Raw genomic sequence first — 15,155 nt, 5'->3', positions numbered from 1 at the left:
TGTGAGCCTTTGCAGAGGCTGTTTCCTCCGCCCACCCTCCCTCCCTCCCCCTCCCTCGCCCCTCTTCTTTCTTGTACATCCTACCCATTCTCGAGCTCACTGTGTAGCTGAGGGGATGGCCTTATACTTCTGATCCTCAGGCTCACATCTCCTGACGGCTAGAATTAAAGGTTTTTGCCACGATACCTGCTTTATGTACTGTTGGGGATCCAACCCAGGGCTCTGCACACGCTCCGAAAAGTATTCTACAAACTGGATTACACCTGAGCCTTGCCTCGCTTCCGGGAGGCCTCCTGAACTGAACAAAGGGAACGGAACTCAGCCAGCAGGCCCTTCCTCCAGCCTCCCCAGTCTCTCTGCAAACCTCTGGCATTAAGGCATCTTTTGAAAGGAGGTTTCATTCAAAGACAGCTGGACACAGTGGTGCACACCTGTATGTAGACTGAGCTACTTAGAAGGCTGAGGAAGAAGGGTCACTGGAGCCAAGGAGGTCGAGGCAAACATGGGCAACAGAGCGTGATGCTCCCTTCTCAAAAACCAAACAGACGGGCACATTTCCTAAATGAACAGCCTGATACATTTTCACACACTGACTGCATTAAGAAAACCATTCCTCAGCTGCTACCTCTAGAGACGACTCCTCCCAGGAGCACCCGTCTCCTAACTTCTGTCCTTTCTACAAGGAGAACTATGCAGTCAAAGTTTATCTGCGTTTGGTTCCACCCTAAGCCCTCAGAGTTTAAGGTCCCAGTATGTGACTACTCCCCCTAAGTATTCATTCCTGTGGATGGTGTTGGGTGGCTCCCACTGGACTTTCTGACCGTTTATCTAGCTCACGTTTCCAGATAGGCACATTTATTCTAGCAAAGCCTAATCCCCGTGACTGAATTGCAGTTCCCACACAATCAGCTAAAGGGTGTCAGATGGTCCTCCACATTTACCTGTACTGGGTTGGGTTTTTATTTTAATCTTGTTTGCTTTTCCAGACAGTGTTTGTCTTTGTAGGCCTGGCTGTCCTGGAACTCAAATCTGTAGACCTGGCTCAGGAGATTTTCTTGCCTTTGCCTTTGGAGTGCTGGGGTTAAAGCGTGTGCCATCACATCCAGCTAAAAGTCAAAAAAAATTTTTTTTTTGCATTGATTTTATTTATTTTACCATGAGTGCTTGAAATTTGAACTCGGTCCTCGTCTCCTCACAGCAAGTGTCTTATCCACTGAGCCATCGAGTCCTCTTCCGAGTTTTTGTTTTTATTTTTTAATAAATCGGAGAATGCTCTTCAACTGTCTGGCGGCTGCCACGTAGTCTACACAAACAGGCTTCTGCTGGTCTAGTCTAGGTCTCTGCCTGCTATCCGGACTTGTCCGGTCAGACACCTATTCATGTGACTTTCCGCGCATAGGTGGGTGGCACGTCTCAGAGCTTTGCGCTTTGCTTGCCTCCCCGCTGGACAGTCTGGGTGGCGGCGTGCTCCTGCTGCGCAGTGCCGGAGGGAGGGTCCCCGTGGGCCCCGCCCCCGCCGCACCTCCTCCGGGCGGGATAATTGAACGCGGCGCGCAGGAGCCTGGCGTTGATCTGCCCAGGCCCGGCTAGAGCGCGTAGCCGCTGCCCGCCGAGCCTTTGTCCGCCGCCCGAGCCCGCCAGCTCCATGGAGCGCCCCGCGCCGTCGCGCCTCGTCCCGCTGCCGTTGCTGCTGCTGCTCGGCAGCCTCTCGCTGCTGGCGGCCCGAGGTAGGGGCGCCCCGGGCCCCACACTGGGTCCCCACCCGGGCCTCGCGCTCCCTGGGGCGTGGGGGGCGGGGTGGGGGAAGAGAGTGGGGCGGGAGGGACTGCTACACCTATTTTGCTCCTGAATAAACTGAGACAGGAAGACAAGAGCAGTAAGTTGTTCAGATATGGGGGCAGAAAGAAAAGAGAAAATTAGAGGAACAGTCCAGAGGTTTGGAAGTTGGCCACTTCTTCCCTGCTGGGCCACCGGAGTACCATCTAGCAGTCTGGTGGCTCAGAAACACTTCCCCAGTACAGGAAACTTAGAATGGACTAGGGTCCACCTAGGCTTTGATTTTCTCAGTCCAAAAGCCTCAAGGCCTGGCCGCAAGCACGTCACCTGTCTATCAGAGAAGCTGTGGGGTTGTAAATCTATGACCTTTAACCTTTGTGATTCAGGGGCTCTCAGAGCCATGCCTGGCCCTCCTGGAGTCTTTGTTTCTGCAGGGGGGAGGGGCACCCAGACCCACTCCACCCTCTTGATCTCTTCTTTATCCCTGGGTTAGCTTAGTTTCTTTTGAATTCTCTGATAGCCACCCTTCTGGTCAAAATGTCAGGGGTTGTAGATAACTGCTGGCCGAAGTCTTAGAGAGAGGTGGAGGGGAGGGAGAAGGGGCTGGGTTCTGAATCCTGGAGGAGGGCTGGCTGTTCTGGGCACCGCCTGCATCCTTGGCACATCTTGGGTCACTTCTTAGTGTAGGAGACCGGGTGGGTAGGCTCATAGGCCTCTGCTAGTGCCAAGAGCTTTGCAGCCCCTCAGAGTTGAGGGGGGCTTCTTGGAGAAGATTGCGCTCGGATGAGAGATGGTGAGGTGGGTCTGTGGGCCAAAGAAGGCCTTTGAGTCCCTGCCAGGGAGAGTGAAAGGCAGAGAGGACTTTCAATAAGGGGGGAGGCACACTGTTGCACATGACAGGGACCTCTGATACCACATATTGCTGTAGAGAGGAGACAGGTAGATGTGGTACTTAGAGGTGTGTGTGAGAACTCACACGTGCTAGCCCGGAATCGCTCAGGCCTTGTAAGCATCATTCTTCATAGAAAAAGCTTTACCCTGAAGCCAGCCGGTATAGAACATCCCAGGACCCATTTAGTATCTTGTAGGGGGAGCTGCCTAGAGTTTGGTTAGTTTCATTCGGTGTGGTTTTAGAAAAGGGTTTGAAGCGGCTTGGCTCCTTCCTGCAGCTTGTACCCCTGTAAGGCCAGGAGACCCTGACCTCAGGCCCCAGAGAGCTGTGGGGTTGGCAAGGTAGCTGACATCAAAAAAGGACCTTAGGGAAGCCGGCCAAAATCAGCTGCTATTCACTTGTCCACCAATGGGCTATGTGGCCACCTATATGCAGAAGAGCCCTGATTTTTTTATTATTTATTTATTTATTTATTTATTGTTAAGGGACAGAGACAGCTCCTGTGACTGTCCTGTGACTATCTGTCCTGTTGGGCTTGGCTGCCCCAGGACCAGCTGAGGGTGTGGGGAGGGGGAGGCGTTGGGAGAAACAGTTGTGTTTTCTCCAAGGCTTGCTTGGCCTCTGGCTCCAGCTTGCAGTTTCCGACTGATTAAAAGAAAGTCCTGTTGGGAGGGAGAACAAAGGCCCTGAGCCCTTGGCAGAAACATGTGGCTGTGAGCTGAGCTCCTGGAAGTTTCCCAGTCGGGAGGTGGAGACTGGAGGCAGGAAGATGGGGCTGGGGGTTGGGAGAACCCTGGGGGCAGCACTGAGACCTCCGGGGCTCAAAGTTACTAACTCTGAGTTGCAGTTTTTGCTAAGGTGTGCCTGTGCCCCCTTCTTCTCTCCCCACTCCCAGTCGTACTGTGAAGGGCAGAAGTCGGGGGACCCATCTCAGCTCACTCATCAGATTACCTGGGTACCCATTGCTTTGGAAACCAGTTTCCATATCTAGAGAAAAAGCCAGTGGGATGGCTGGGTGGTGCTCTGTTTATACAGTTGTTAGGCTGGTTGCCTTAAGGGTCAAGGAAGAGAGCTAAGCAGCAGGAGAACCGTCTTGAGCGATTCTTGTTCAGATTCTTGTTCATGCATCGGAAGTTCAAACTCTTCCCGAAGTAGCCCCCGGCTGCAGTCCTCACATCCAGTCCTGGCAGTGAAGGTCACGCAGAAGCATTCACTAAATAGCTGCTGGGGGAGGGGGGAGTGGCAGGGTTTCCCAGACGTGGCGAGGGATGAGAAAAACTCAGTCCTTTCCCTACATGTGGTTTGTAGCTTCAAGGAGATCCAGATTAAAGAGCCAGGCCCTGATGGCTGAGTCTGGGGAGACTTTCTGGAGGAGGCGGTGCGCGCCTGTGGTCTGTGGAGGAGAATTTATCTAATCGTTTGCTGGGAGGAAAGTGTGCGTTCCTGGCAGGGGAAAGAGCCTGAGCAGAGAGTCCTGTTGGCAAAGGAAAACTTGAGCGTCTTAGGCAGGTTTCAGTTGCCATGGAAATAAACCACCATAACTAAGGCAAATCATAAAAGAAAGCGTTTAGTTTGGGGATCAAGGTTTCAGAGAGGTAGAGTCCATGGTCATGGTATGGAGTATGGTCAGGGAGTCAGGCAGAGATGGAGGCATGGGGCTGGAGATGTAGCCGAGAGCTTGCATTTAATCCACGAGCAGGAGGTGTGGGGTTGGGGGGGTGTAGGGCGGGGGAGAGACAGAGAACTGGGAATGGTATGGACTTTTAAAACTTCAAAGCCCACCCCCAGTGACACACCTCCAACAAGGCCACACCCCCAATTCTCTCCAAAGCATTCCACCAACTGGGGACCAAGTATTCAGATATATGAGTCTATGGGGGTTATTCCTGTTCCAACCACCACAACAAGATACTCAGGAACATGTGGGGGTTCTGCCTGATCCTTGTGCCTGGGGAAGCCCCTGCTCGCAACTACCTGAAGGTCCAGTAACCTAAACAAAAGGCATAATGGACAGGCAGCTTTGCAGATGACACTTTGGATAACAGTTCTCAAAAGGCACGTGAGATTCTGCCAGTGCACTTTTTCTTTTAGGTTTGTTTTACTTTTAAAATTTCATCTGTATAAGTTTTGCCTGGATGTATGTGCACCATGTGTGTGCAGTACCTAGGGAGACCAGAAGAGGGCATCAGGTCCCCTTGTACTGGAGTTCCAGACAGTTTTAAGCTGTCATATGGATTCTGGGAATTAAACCCACATCCAGTACTTTTTTCTTCTAAGTCATCTTTCCAGTCCCCCACCCCTACCCCAGTGCATTTTTTCCAACAAAAGACTTTCCTTTTGTGACATATCACATCATAGCATTTTGATTAATGCCACTTTGACATAGTGCGTGTGGGTCCAATTTCTTTGAAATGACCTCAGCGATGGCTGTGTAACAAAATAGGGTGGGAGGAGAGGAACTTCTTCAAAATCTGGGTGAGGCATCTGCCCCACTCAGGGCAAGCAGGAGCTATTTCCTAAGCTGGACAGGCCTCACCTCCTCCCATCCCAGGCTGGTTCTGAGTAAGGTTGGGTCAGCAATGGAGCTGGTACATGGTACTCAGCGGTTTGTATGTTTCCATGGGGGTGTACAAAGGGGAATCTCACCCCAAAAGAGGGTAGGAGGCAGCTAGACATGGTTCTGAAAGTGGCTCAAGATGGTGGGTGACCCAAGCCTGTATTTCTTGAAGTCAGTCAACTTCACTCGGGTTAATGCTGTTCTGGGCCGTTAGGCCGACTGGAGAGATTCCCATCCGAGAGCTGACAACCCTGTGAAGTATGTGGCCCAGTATTTTTCCTGGGTCTCTTTTTGCCTTTGGTCTTCCCACCTATTGGAGTTAAGATTGAGTTTTGCTACATGTGTGAAGCCTTGCCATCCCTTTTGGCTTAAAAATTCTCTTGGGATAATCCATTACTAAGAGTCAGTACTGCCTGAGAGGGACTGTGGGGCACTATTAGTTCTTGGCAGTGTGGATTCTTGACCCTGCTTCACCTATAGGACCTTGTTGCATGCCAAATGCCTCCTCACAGAGGACTCTGTCATGGTCCCCATTGTACAGGACATTGAGGCACAGGGAGACTAAGGACTCCAGGAAGCCTGGCTGAGCATTTCAGTCCTCTAACAAGGATATTCAGTGGCCTCATCTCTTTCCTCTTAACCCTTTATTTTCTTAACTCCAGCGACTCCCCCACTGCCACCCCCGGGCTTTTATAGTGGAGCTTTAGAAGCTGAGCTGGGTTGAGGTCCAGTCTACTTGAGTCTCTTTAGGGTCCATATAGATCTGCTAGGGTCTCATGCGATCATTTGCTTCTCAAGTGGTGGCTGTTGTGGAAAACAATGGGACAAAGTACAGAGTGAAACTCAGCCCGGCCCCGCCCTCCTTGTTAAGTTGAAGTATAATCATTTGTGCTAAGTGCCGGGAATGTAAGAGAACAAAGGGGCTCCGCGCAAGACAGGATACAGTTCTTCTGTGAGCCTGCATGTTCCAGCGAGTTGAGGGTGGTTGGGAGTCCCTGAAGAAAGGGTTGTTGGCAGGAGAGCATTGGCCCAGGACCACCCGGCTGCAGCTTCTAAAAGCCAGGTGCGAGGACACATGACAGGTGGCCCAGAGAGGTGAAGGAAACCAAGGGGGAGATGGGTTCTGAAAGCTTAAGAGACCCTCAGGGTAGGGCAGGGGTCAGGGGTGAGGATGTCACAGTGTGTGCTGAACTTGGCACACAGACCTGCTCCAGGGAGCTTCAAGGGGAAGAACACTCACCCTCCTAGCTGTGTCCTGCACATGCCCCTGGTCTTCCGCTACCTCCTCCTGGCTGCTTCTCTATACCTCAGACCCTTGTGCTGTCCGTGACAGGCGCTGGGCACGCGTGCGTATTCCGTTCGGTTGGCTTTCTTATCAGGGTCTGCGGTTTTGGCTTCTCGAATTGCCGGCCCCAAGTCCCTGTAGGGTCCCCTCATTCTGTTGTAGCTTTAGAGAAGTCAGTGGCTGAGGCAGTGGGTAAGATCCTTGCAAGGTGTGAGCTGCGGAGGCTCCAGGGGCAGTCCCAGGATTCTACCCGTCACAAAACACCAGCACCCTCAGCACTCTCTGGGGGTCTGAGCTTGTTCAGAACCCCAGGGAGTCATCGGAGGCTAGCCTTACTATTGGTCCTTCCTCAACCTTCCCCTACCTACTCTGTAGAAGAACTAGAGGACATTTGATGTCCTGAGTTTTGGAAAGAGTCTCAGAAGAAAAATGTTTTTGGGAAGATGGCTCTTTGGGAAGTGCCTTTGCTTTCCTTATGAATCTAGCAGCCAAGGACCCACACATAGCCTGGTTACGGTGAACTGAACTCGGGTCCCCTGAAGAGCAGCAAGTGCTCTTCACAGCTGGCTCATCTCTCCAGCCTTGCTTTGCTTTTGAGATGAGGCCTTTCACTGGGACCTGAGGTTCACCATTGTTAGGCTAGGCTGGCTAGCAAGTCCCCAGTAATCCTTCTGCCTCCAACTCCTCAGTACGGGGATTATAAATGCAGGGCACTGTGCTCAGCCTCTTGTGTGGGTTCTGGGCCTCAGGCTCAGGTCCGTCCACTGCATGGAAAACACTTCACTGACTAAGCTGTCTCCCAGCCCCTGGGATGTGTTAGCTCACCTGGAAGAAAGTTACCCTGATGCCCTCTGCCGGCCTGCCACAGTAGTTCTGTGGGTCGGTGGCATTTTCTAGAATAGGGATCTGGGGGTGGGTGGGTGCTGGGGAATATGCAATTGCTATAGAATATCTGCCCTGTTTGTAGGATTTTGTGGTTCTGTTTTATCCTGCAGTCCCATCCCCAAGATTACTTTCTCCACATCACCGTTCCTGCCCATCTGGTTGGAGAGATACGGCAGCTTGTTTGAGGCTGAGCAGTGTTACCTTCTGTTTGGTGACATCTTCTATATGCTGCTCAATCTGGTCCCCATCTCCTGGACAGTTGCAGACTATTGTATGTCACCTGAGTGCTTGGAATCAAACCCTGGACCTCTGAAGAGCAGCAAATGCTCCTAGCGTTTGAGCTGTTTCTCCAGCCCCATGGAGAATCACACTTTTTGCTTCTTTGTTTGAATCAGGGCTTTTCTGCGTAGCCCTGGCTGTCCTGGAACCCTCTCATTCTCTCTGTAGACCAGGCTCGCCTCAAATTCACAGAGGTCTGCCTGCCTCTGCCTCCCCAGTGCTGAGATTAAAGGCGTGCCACTGCCCTCCGGCCGAGTATGCATATCAGATCTTTACGTTATGATTCATAACAGCAAATTACAGTTATGAAACAGCAGTTTAGTGATTTTATGGTTGGGAGATACCACAGCCTATGGAACTATTGGAGGGTCTCAGTATTGGGAAGGCTGCTTGCCCGTGGATTATTTGACTGAAGGTCAGCCATATTGTCAACAGAGTTTACTCTTGGTTTATGCTGTTAATTGCTTGAGCATCTTGTCACACAGTCAGATGACAGAGTTAGACGTTAAAACTAGTTGATAGGTGGTATGTCTATAGAGAAGCGACCCGCGCTGGAGTGAGAGAAGGTTCTGGATTGGCTGGAGGTCCCTGCTCAGTGAAAGGATCTGGAAGATCACAGTGTGGGTGAGTTAATTGACAGACTTTGAAGCTGGTGCCATAGGCTGACTGCACAGAAGTGGTGGCCTGGAAGCAGAACAGAAAGACAGAGCTTGTGGGGACACGGGAAGGAGAGGAGCTACTCCCTGTGGAGTCTGACTGAAGCCTCTGGTCAGCTGAGAAGCAAGAATCCCAGCATATGCAGTCAGTATTCCTTTTGTTTACAGATACTTTATATCAGCGGTTCTCAGCAAGTGGGTTGCAACCCCTTTGGGAGTAGCAACTTGGTAATCTTATGGCTGGGGGTTACCACAACTTGAGGAACTATATTAGAGGGTTTCAGCATTAGGAAAGCTGAGAACCACTGCTTCATATAAGTGAGAGGAGCCAGGTTTGAGGCCTCTGGGCAGTATGGTGTGGGGTAACGCCTCATTCCTTTCCCCAGTTTGGGCTTGGGACTCTTCACCACAGTAAGTGTGTTCACGACGTAGCTCTTCTACCTGTCCACATCCCTGTGGGCTAGACTTTTCTACTGTATATTACAATTGCGATCCTGTCAGATAGCCTTCCGGTGAACATTTAGGTTTCATAGTAAGCCCTTGAAGAGAGTAACTTTTTAAAAAACCCGAAAAGAAATGATGTATCTGCCTTTCAGAAATCAGCGCTCGCCCGCTCTCCCTCAGGAGGCTCACACCCACACTTGGGTATGTTTTCTGTTCCAAGGCTCTCCTTAGAGAAGCCCAACCCCAGTGCTTGGGTGTGTCTTATCTTTCTGAGCATCTCTCCTCTTAATCCTCCGATTTAAGCCTGTCTTTTGCTTTGTTGTTTGTTTTTTCAAATACTCTTATTAAACCTCACCTCTGGCCAGTCTTGAGAGTCTTTTCTGCATTGCTTCAAAGCCACGTTCAACTCAGGTTTTGGCTTGAGTTGACATCCCTACATGCTGCAGGCACCAGTGGGGAGCTGTACCTTCTATCTCTGTCCCCACCAAATGCTGACATTGTTATGGGTTCCAAGTTGCTCTTCTCGGTGCTGGAGGTTTGTGTGCAGTTGTCCTTCCCCTTTCTGTGACTGACCAGCTGTGGGCCAGATGCTGTGGTGTGGAACTCATGGTACCTGTGCAGTGTGCCCTTGGTGGGTACTTTGCTCCGTAACTCGTTGGTAAACATGGAGAGGTTGCTCTGGGTGTGGTGTGAGTGAACTGTGGGGTGAAGGAAGGAGAGAACCCTCCGTGGGCTTCAGGAAGTCTGTTGAGTTTGTGTTGGGACAGTAGGACTCAGGATGGCAGTGTTCAAGGTGACTCGAGAATTCCCCATCCCCAGGTGAGTCTGCGGGAGCTGCACCTGCATGAGGAGGAGGTCACAGCTGAGCAGGTGTGGCAGTCAGGTCCCTCCTCACTGCCCTGACACCATCCACCTGGACTGCCCTGTGGGTGGAAAGAAACTTTCATTTGGGAAAAGCAAGTTCCTGGCTGTCTCACAGGGATAGAGGGAACAGCCACTCGGTGGGAAAGCAAATGGATTTTATGTGATAGTCAGCAAGGTGGTGGGTGGCCTTTGAGTTGACACAGCCTATTGAGATTAACCAGGAACTAGATGCCCTTGTCCGATGTAGCTGGCCTTTGGGGCTGATATAGGATGTAGTATTTTTTTTTTTTCCTGGCAAAGAGAAAACTGCTTTACAAGATTCCTGAGGAATGCTGAGTGTGGGCTTCTGTTTACCCAGTCAGGGTCCTTCTGTTTGGGACCTTGTCACCAACACTGACATTTTGGGGAACTGCTTTGGATCTAACACTTCCCCCATGGCTACCTCAGAAACTTGGGGGAAGACATTCCCCAAGGAGGTTTTTAAAAAGAAATTAATTTGAATAATTTGTACTCATTGCTGCTCAGTTTAGCAGTTCCCATTTGGAGTCTCACAGCTCAGCCTGCGAACCGGCTCGTTGTCTATTCAGCAGCTCTTTAAGATCGTTCTGAAATGCAGTGGACCAAATTAATCTCTTCATGACAGTCACAGCAGCCCCGGCGGAAAAAGACAAGAGTTTACGGGCAAAATGTTCAGTTCCTTTCCTGGTGACGGAGAAGGCAGAAAGACTCGCAGAAACCATTCTGCTTTATTTTATTTGGGGCCAGACAGGACCTCCCTGTGGAGTGTGAGCTTCGCATCTGATTACCTCAGCTTCCCAGGCTGGGGTTCATAGGAATGTACTACTCTTACCCGCCTTGTGTTCTCATTTCTCCAACCCCTCCTCTTCCTGTAGCTCTGTCTTGTTTAATAGAAAAGAGATGGCTAGTGCCTTGAGCACACCCGTGGGAAGTAAGACCTGTCTCCAGGAAACGGAAATGGCAATTTTAGACTCTCTAGCTCTTGTTAAACTTCTAGCGAGTCTTGCCCTTTGCCGTGCCCTGCTCCAGCCTAGGAACAGTTTCTCTGGTTACTCCCTCTACTCCGGAGATGAACCAGGAAGAAGCCCCCTTTTGAAAGGCAGAGCATCTTGCCCCAAACAGCCTCTGTGGCTTAGCAGTGGTTAAGCCCAGCAGTTCCTTGTTCTTTGGAATCAATGCTTCTTGATCCTCAGTGGATATGCTGGCCAATACAGGTGCTGTGTGGAGAGCGAGGGGAGGGAGATGCGTCTTTGTCCGTGACTAGATCCAGTTCAGGGTGGGGCTGCAGAACCTGTGCCAGGGAGCAGGAGCTCGTAAGCCCCTCTGTGTCTGCCAGGTCCTGGGCAGAACTGGTCAGGTGCTGCTTTTGGCTGGAGAGTCATAGCCTTGGTGGGGAGGGGGACACATCGGCATTGTTTTTGTTAGTGGTGACTTGAAGTCCGAAGTCCTTCCTTGCTGTGACCCTTCGGTGGCTGAGCATTTGGAGGTATCTGAAAGAGAATGGCGACCATGGGAACAGTTGGGGAACTGTTGTTGGGGAACAGAAGTAGGAAAAAACCCTGGTGGACTTCTGATAACTGCAGGATGGTGACCCCAGACCCAGGTGTGCGCATGCCTGCCTCCTCCACCTCCTCTTCAGCATCCCTAGCTGTTGCAAGCTCCTCTAGTCTGCCACGTGCCCTCATGGGCTCCTTTCTTGTTGGGCTGGAGCTCCCAGCACAGCCTTAGACAACTCCACCTTGATCAAGGAGCCCATGAGCTTGGGCCAGTCAGTGCAGCTCCAGCTGTTGGCACAGGGCCAGCATGGCAATCCCCGTGGCGTCACTGTTTAGCCACAGTGTTGGGCCTTTAGAGTGCTGCTTGGGCATTGGTCTCAGCGGGATTTAGAAAATGTTGCCGTCCCCAGCCTGACTCCTCTCCTTTCTAGGCTGTAGCCAGAGAAGTAATGATCACATAGAAGAAAATTTCTAAATCCTCATGTTCTGCTCAGCTGTTCTGCTGGTTTGGGGTATTCCTTCCTGAGAGAGAAAGGTTAGAAGTAATAATGTATTCCTGGTAGGGCAAACGGGGCAGGAAGTGGTTATAGATTCTCCATTCTTCGACTAATCCCACTAATGTTATGTGTTGGGTTGAGTCGAAGTGTAAAGCTCAGAACTTGAGGGGACAGGATCTGGGGTCCCAGTGGGACCTTGTTTGCAAGGGCCTTCAACCCAGGCTTGTTTATTGCCACAAGGATACTCCCTATCTGGCCATTGTCCAGCCTGGCCATGGTCCCCGCCTGTCCTCTTCCTGGTCTCTTAAGGGGGCATGCAGGCAGGCACTGTCCACTGACTTATGAGACTCCTCAAGCCCAAGGAGAGTGAGTTGACCCCTTGCCACTTTAGGGGAGCCCCGGACAGCTTTCAGACAGCCCTGCTCTGCAGGTAACAGGCCTGGGACACTCTGCTCAAGAACAGCGGAGCCACATTCCAAGGACATTCCAAGTTTCCAGACTGCCTGAAAGTTTTAACAGGCAGTCCTGTTGAGTGCACAAGGTTCAGAGTGTCCAAGGTCCCCTGACAGGCATCATTTTAAAACACATTAAACACCCCGTGCAGCTCAGGATGCAATTCCCACCCGCTCACATGGAGTGTAACCGTACTAATGGCATGTAACACACAGGACTGGCAGAGGCTCCCCTCGAACCGATGACAGCAGGCATTCCTCTGCCCTCTAACAAGTTGCAGTGCCCGTTGTTTAGAACCTCGCCTGCTCTACCTTCTCAGAGGCTGCAGAGGTCTTGTGAGCTCTAATTAAACACAAATGAGCCTATGGGCCAGAGGGTTGAGGTGACCCGGTCAGGGTCACACAGGTCCCCTGAAAGAGAAATACATGTTCTCCACTGCTGAGCTGTCTTTCCTACCCTCCCATGGTTATTTACATGTGTGAGTATGTATGTGTAGGCATGTACATTCAAGTGAAGGCACCTGGTTTCCAGGAGCTGGAGTTATAGGTGGTTGTGAGCCACCTGAAACAGGTGCTGGGAACAGAACTCAGTCCTCTGCAAGAGCCTCAAGGACTCTTAACCTCTGAGCCATCTCTCAAGCTCCTATGGTGTCTCTAGAAGCGGAGTTTTGTAAGGTCCTGACAGACAGTACCTTTTACATGGTAACCGACGCTCCCTGCGCTGTTTCCTGTCCTGTAAATCCTTTGGGCTGAAAGCAAATGTGTGGTGTGGCATCTTAGGATACATTACCCTTCCCTGGGCCTTCATGGGGGATCTTCTACCTGCCAGTAGTAGAGGGGGCACAGCCTAGTGAGGCCAAAGACTTGGGCTGGGATGAGGGCGTAAGTTTCTGGCTCGACCATTTGCTGAAGGCTTGGGCTAACTGCTTGGCAGGACAGCTGTTACTTCTGAGCCTGGCATTGTGCCAAGCCAGTGCTGCCCTCGCCTCTTTGATCTCTGTTTTTACAGAAGACTGTTATGCCTAAGGGCAGAATGATCACCAGCCTCAGTTTCCCTAACTATATGCTGACGGTGGAAACCCCTCCCATATTGCAAAGATTAAATGAAAACCTAGGTGTGGCATCCCAGAAGCTGGTCCAGAGATAGAGGGCTTGCCACTTTTTGAGGCTTTTCTTCCTGTCTTCCCTCTGGAGGAGCCAGACCCTGGTCATCCTGTGCATGCTGGGTCGACGGTGCCCCTACCATACATTTGAGTGCAGAATTCTCCTTTAATCTCTGGACCAGGAAAGCAGGGGTGTGGTCTGGATATTCAGGTCTCTGCACTGAGTTTGGTGCTTTCACAGCTAGCCCAGGCCTTTGTAGTAGGGTAGACGCTTCCAGCTGAGAGTAGTTCGCAAGCTCATTACTGGTTTCCAAAGTGATCAAGAGTGTTCTGTGAGTACTCCCTGCCCTTCCAGACTTGGCCTGACGGTGGTAGTTGGGGCTGTAAGAAGCAGGCATCCTGATGATGTGGCAGGGGTGAGAGATACCAGGTGGGGTCACCCATCCGCACGTTCTCTTCCCTACACAGCGAATGCAGATATCTCCATGGAGGCTTGCTGCACGGAGGGAAATCAAATGGCTAACCAGCACAGGGACTGCTCGCTGCCGTACACCTCAGAATCCACAGAGTGCAGGTATGTGTTCTTACCGAAGTCTGAGATCACATGCCCCTCTAGAGGCAAGTGGGAAAAAGGACATCCAGATGTGTGCCAGATGTCTGAGATAGGGGGACCTTCCTTCCTTTGTCTTCTGCCTCCTCCTCTGTTCTGAGCAGTGTGCACAGAGCTTGGCTCCTTGCCCTAGGCTGCCTAGTGCTCACTGGGGCATCTGTAGCCTTCCCCAGCCTGCAAAGTAAAACCATCCAGATGTGCAGTCAGGTCTGACACAGCCGTCTAACTCTGGGCAAGACATTTCTCCAAGTAAAAAGAAGGTTTGTCGTAGAGCGTCAGAGGAGACCTTGTGACTTGAGGAGCCCTCAAGGACACAAACAGTTCATTCATACAGATTCAGCATATCTTGATTTTCTCTCTAGAACACGTCAGGCACTCACAAAGTTTGGAGGAATGTAAAAACCTTAGAGTAGATTATGATAATAGATTATGTTGATTATCATAAAGAACTGATCAGATCTTTACAGTCATATGTGAAATGTGGGAAGAGCATCCAGGGAGGAAGCAGCCAGTGTGGATGCTCTGTGCAGGTTCCTGGGGCGGCTGCAAGGCATCCAGAGAGTGTCTGAACAGAGACCAGCAGGGCTGAAAGACACAGAGCCAGAGGGAGGTAGGGCTACGGGTGTTCCCCATTGCTCCTGGTAGCGTGGTTATTTTAGGAACTAACTGGGAGCAGGCTAAGAGTCTGCTGAAGGTGGCAGCACATCTGTCCAGATGTGTCTTTAAAAGATCCTTTGAAGCAGAAGGCAGCTGACATGAGGGAGCGGAAGCTAAGAGACTAGCAAGCTGTTTGAAGGACTCTAGGAGATATGAGGTGACTTGGAACTGGGCCGTCAACTGGGATAGAGGGAAGGGTCTGGCTGGAAGTAAATGGAGGCAGGGAGCCAAGCTGTCGGTACTGGGAGCAGGGCGGGGTCCAGAGGGACGTCAGTGGCTCAGAGGTTCACTTTGTCCAGCTGGGCCGATGAGAAGGGATGCATTGGGAAAAGCCTGAGTGGGGCTGGGGTAGAATCAGACTGTGTCTCCTTAGATACCCAGAAACCTACGTGAGCAGCTGTTGGTCCTGCTAGGAGTGTGAAGAGGCCAGCTAGAGAGAGGATCAGAAGTGTTGATCAGAGGAGACATTGGATGTGAGGGGGCAACCCCAGCACCCTGGGGTCCGTTCTAGGTGCCCAGTGAATCCTCTCCTGTAAGCCTCATTAGGGTAACAGCACCTCACCCCTCACTAGTGCTCAGAGGAATCCCATCCAGGAAGAGCGTTGGGACAGGCAAGATTGAGTGACCCTAGACTGGTTGGTTCTTTGGGTTTTTTTTTCTTCAAAGCCTGGAGACTTTGCAGTT

The 15,155-nt window shown here is 51.3% G+C and overlaps 1 protein-coding gene across 2 annotated transcripts in view; it reads left to right on the top strand.

Moving 5' to 3' along the window:
* Positions 1 to 1,630: 1,630 nt before the first annotated feature.
* Positions 1,631 to 15,155, top strand: part of FBLN1 (fibulin 1) — a 73,649-nt gene continuing 60,124 nt past the window's right edge. For both annotated transcript variants that reach the window (XM_080939830.1, XM_080939831.1), the window contains exons 1-2: positions 1,631 to 1,727; positions 13,673 to 13,778. In XM_080939830.1, the coding sequence (XP_080795956.1) occupies positions 1,646 to 1,727; positions 13,673 to 13,778 (188 nt within the window). In that variant the 5' untranslated portion in view covers positions 1,631 to 1,645. The remainder of the gene's footprint in view (positions 1,728 to 13,672; positions 13,779 to 15,155) is intronic.

The sequence above is a fragment of the Micromys minutus genome (genome assembly GCF_963924665.1).
Source record: "Micromys minutus genome assembly, chromosome: 27".
NCBI classification, from domain to species: domain Eukaryota; kingdom Metazoa; phylum Chordata; class Mammalia; order Rodentia; family Muridae; genus Micromys; species Micromys minutus.
This window is presented reverse-complemented; position numbering and strand designations above follow the sequence as displayed.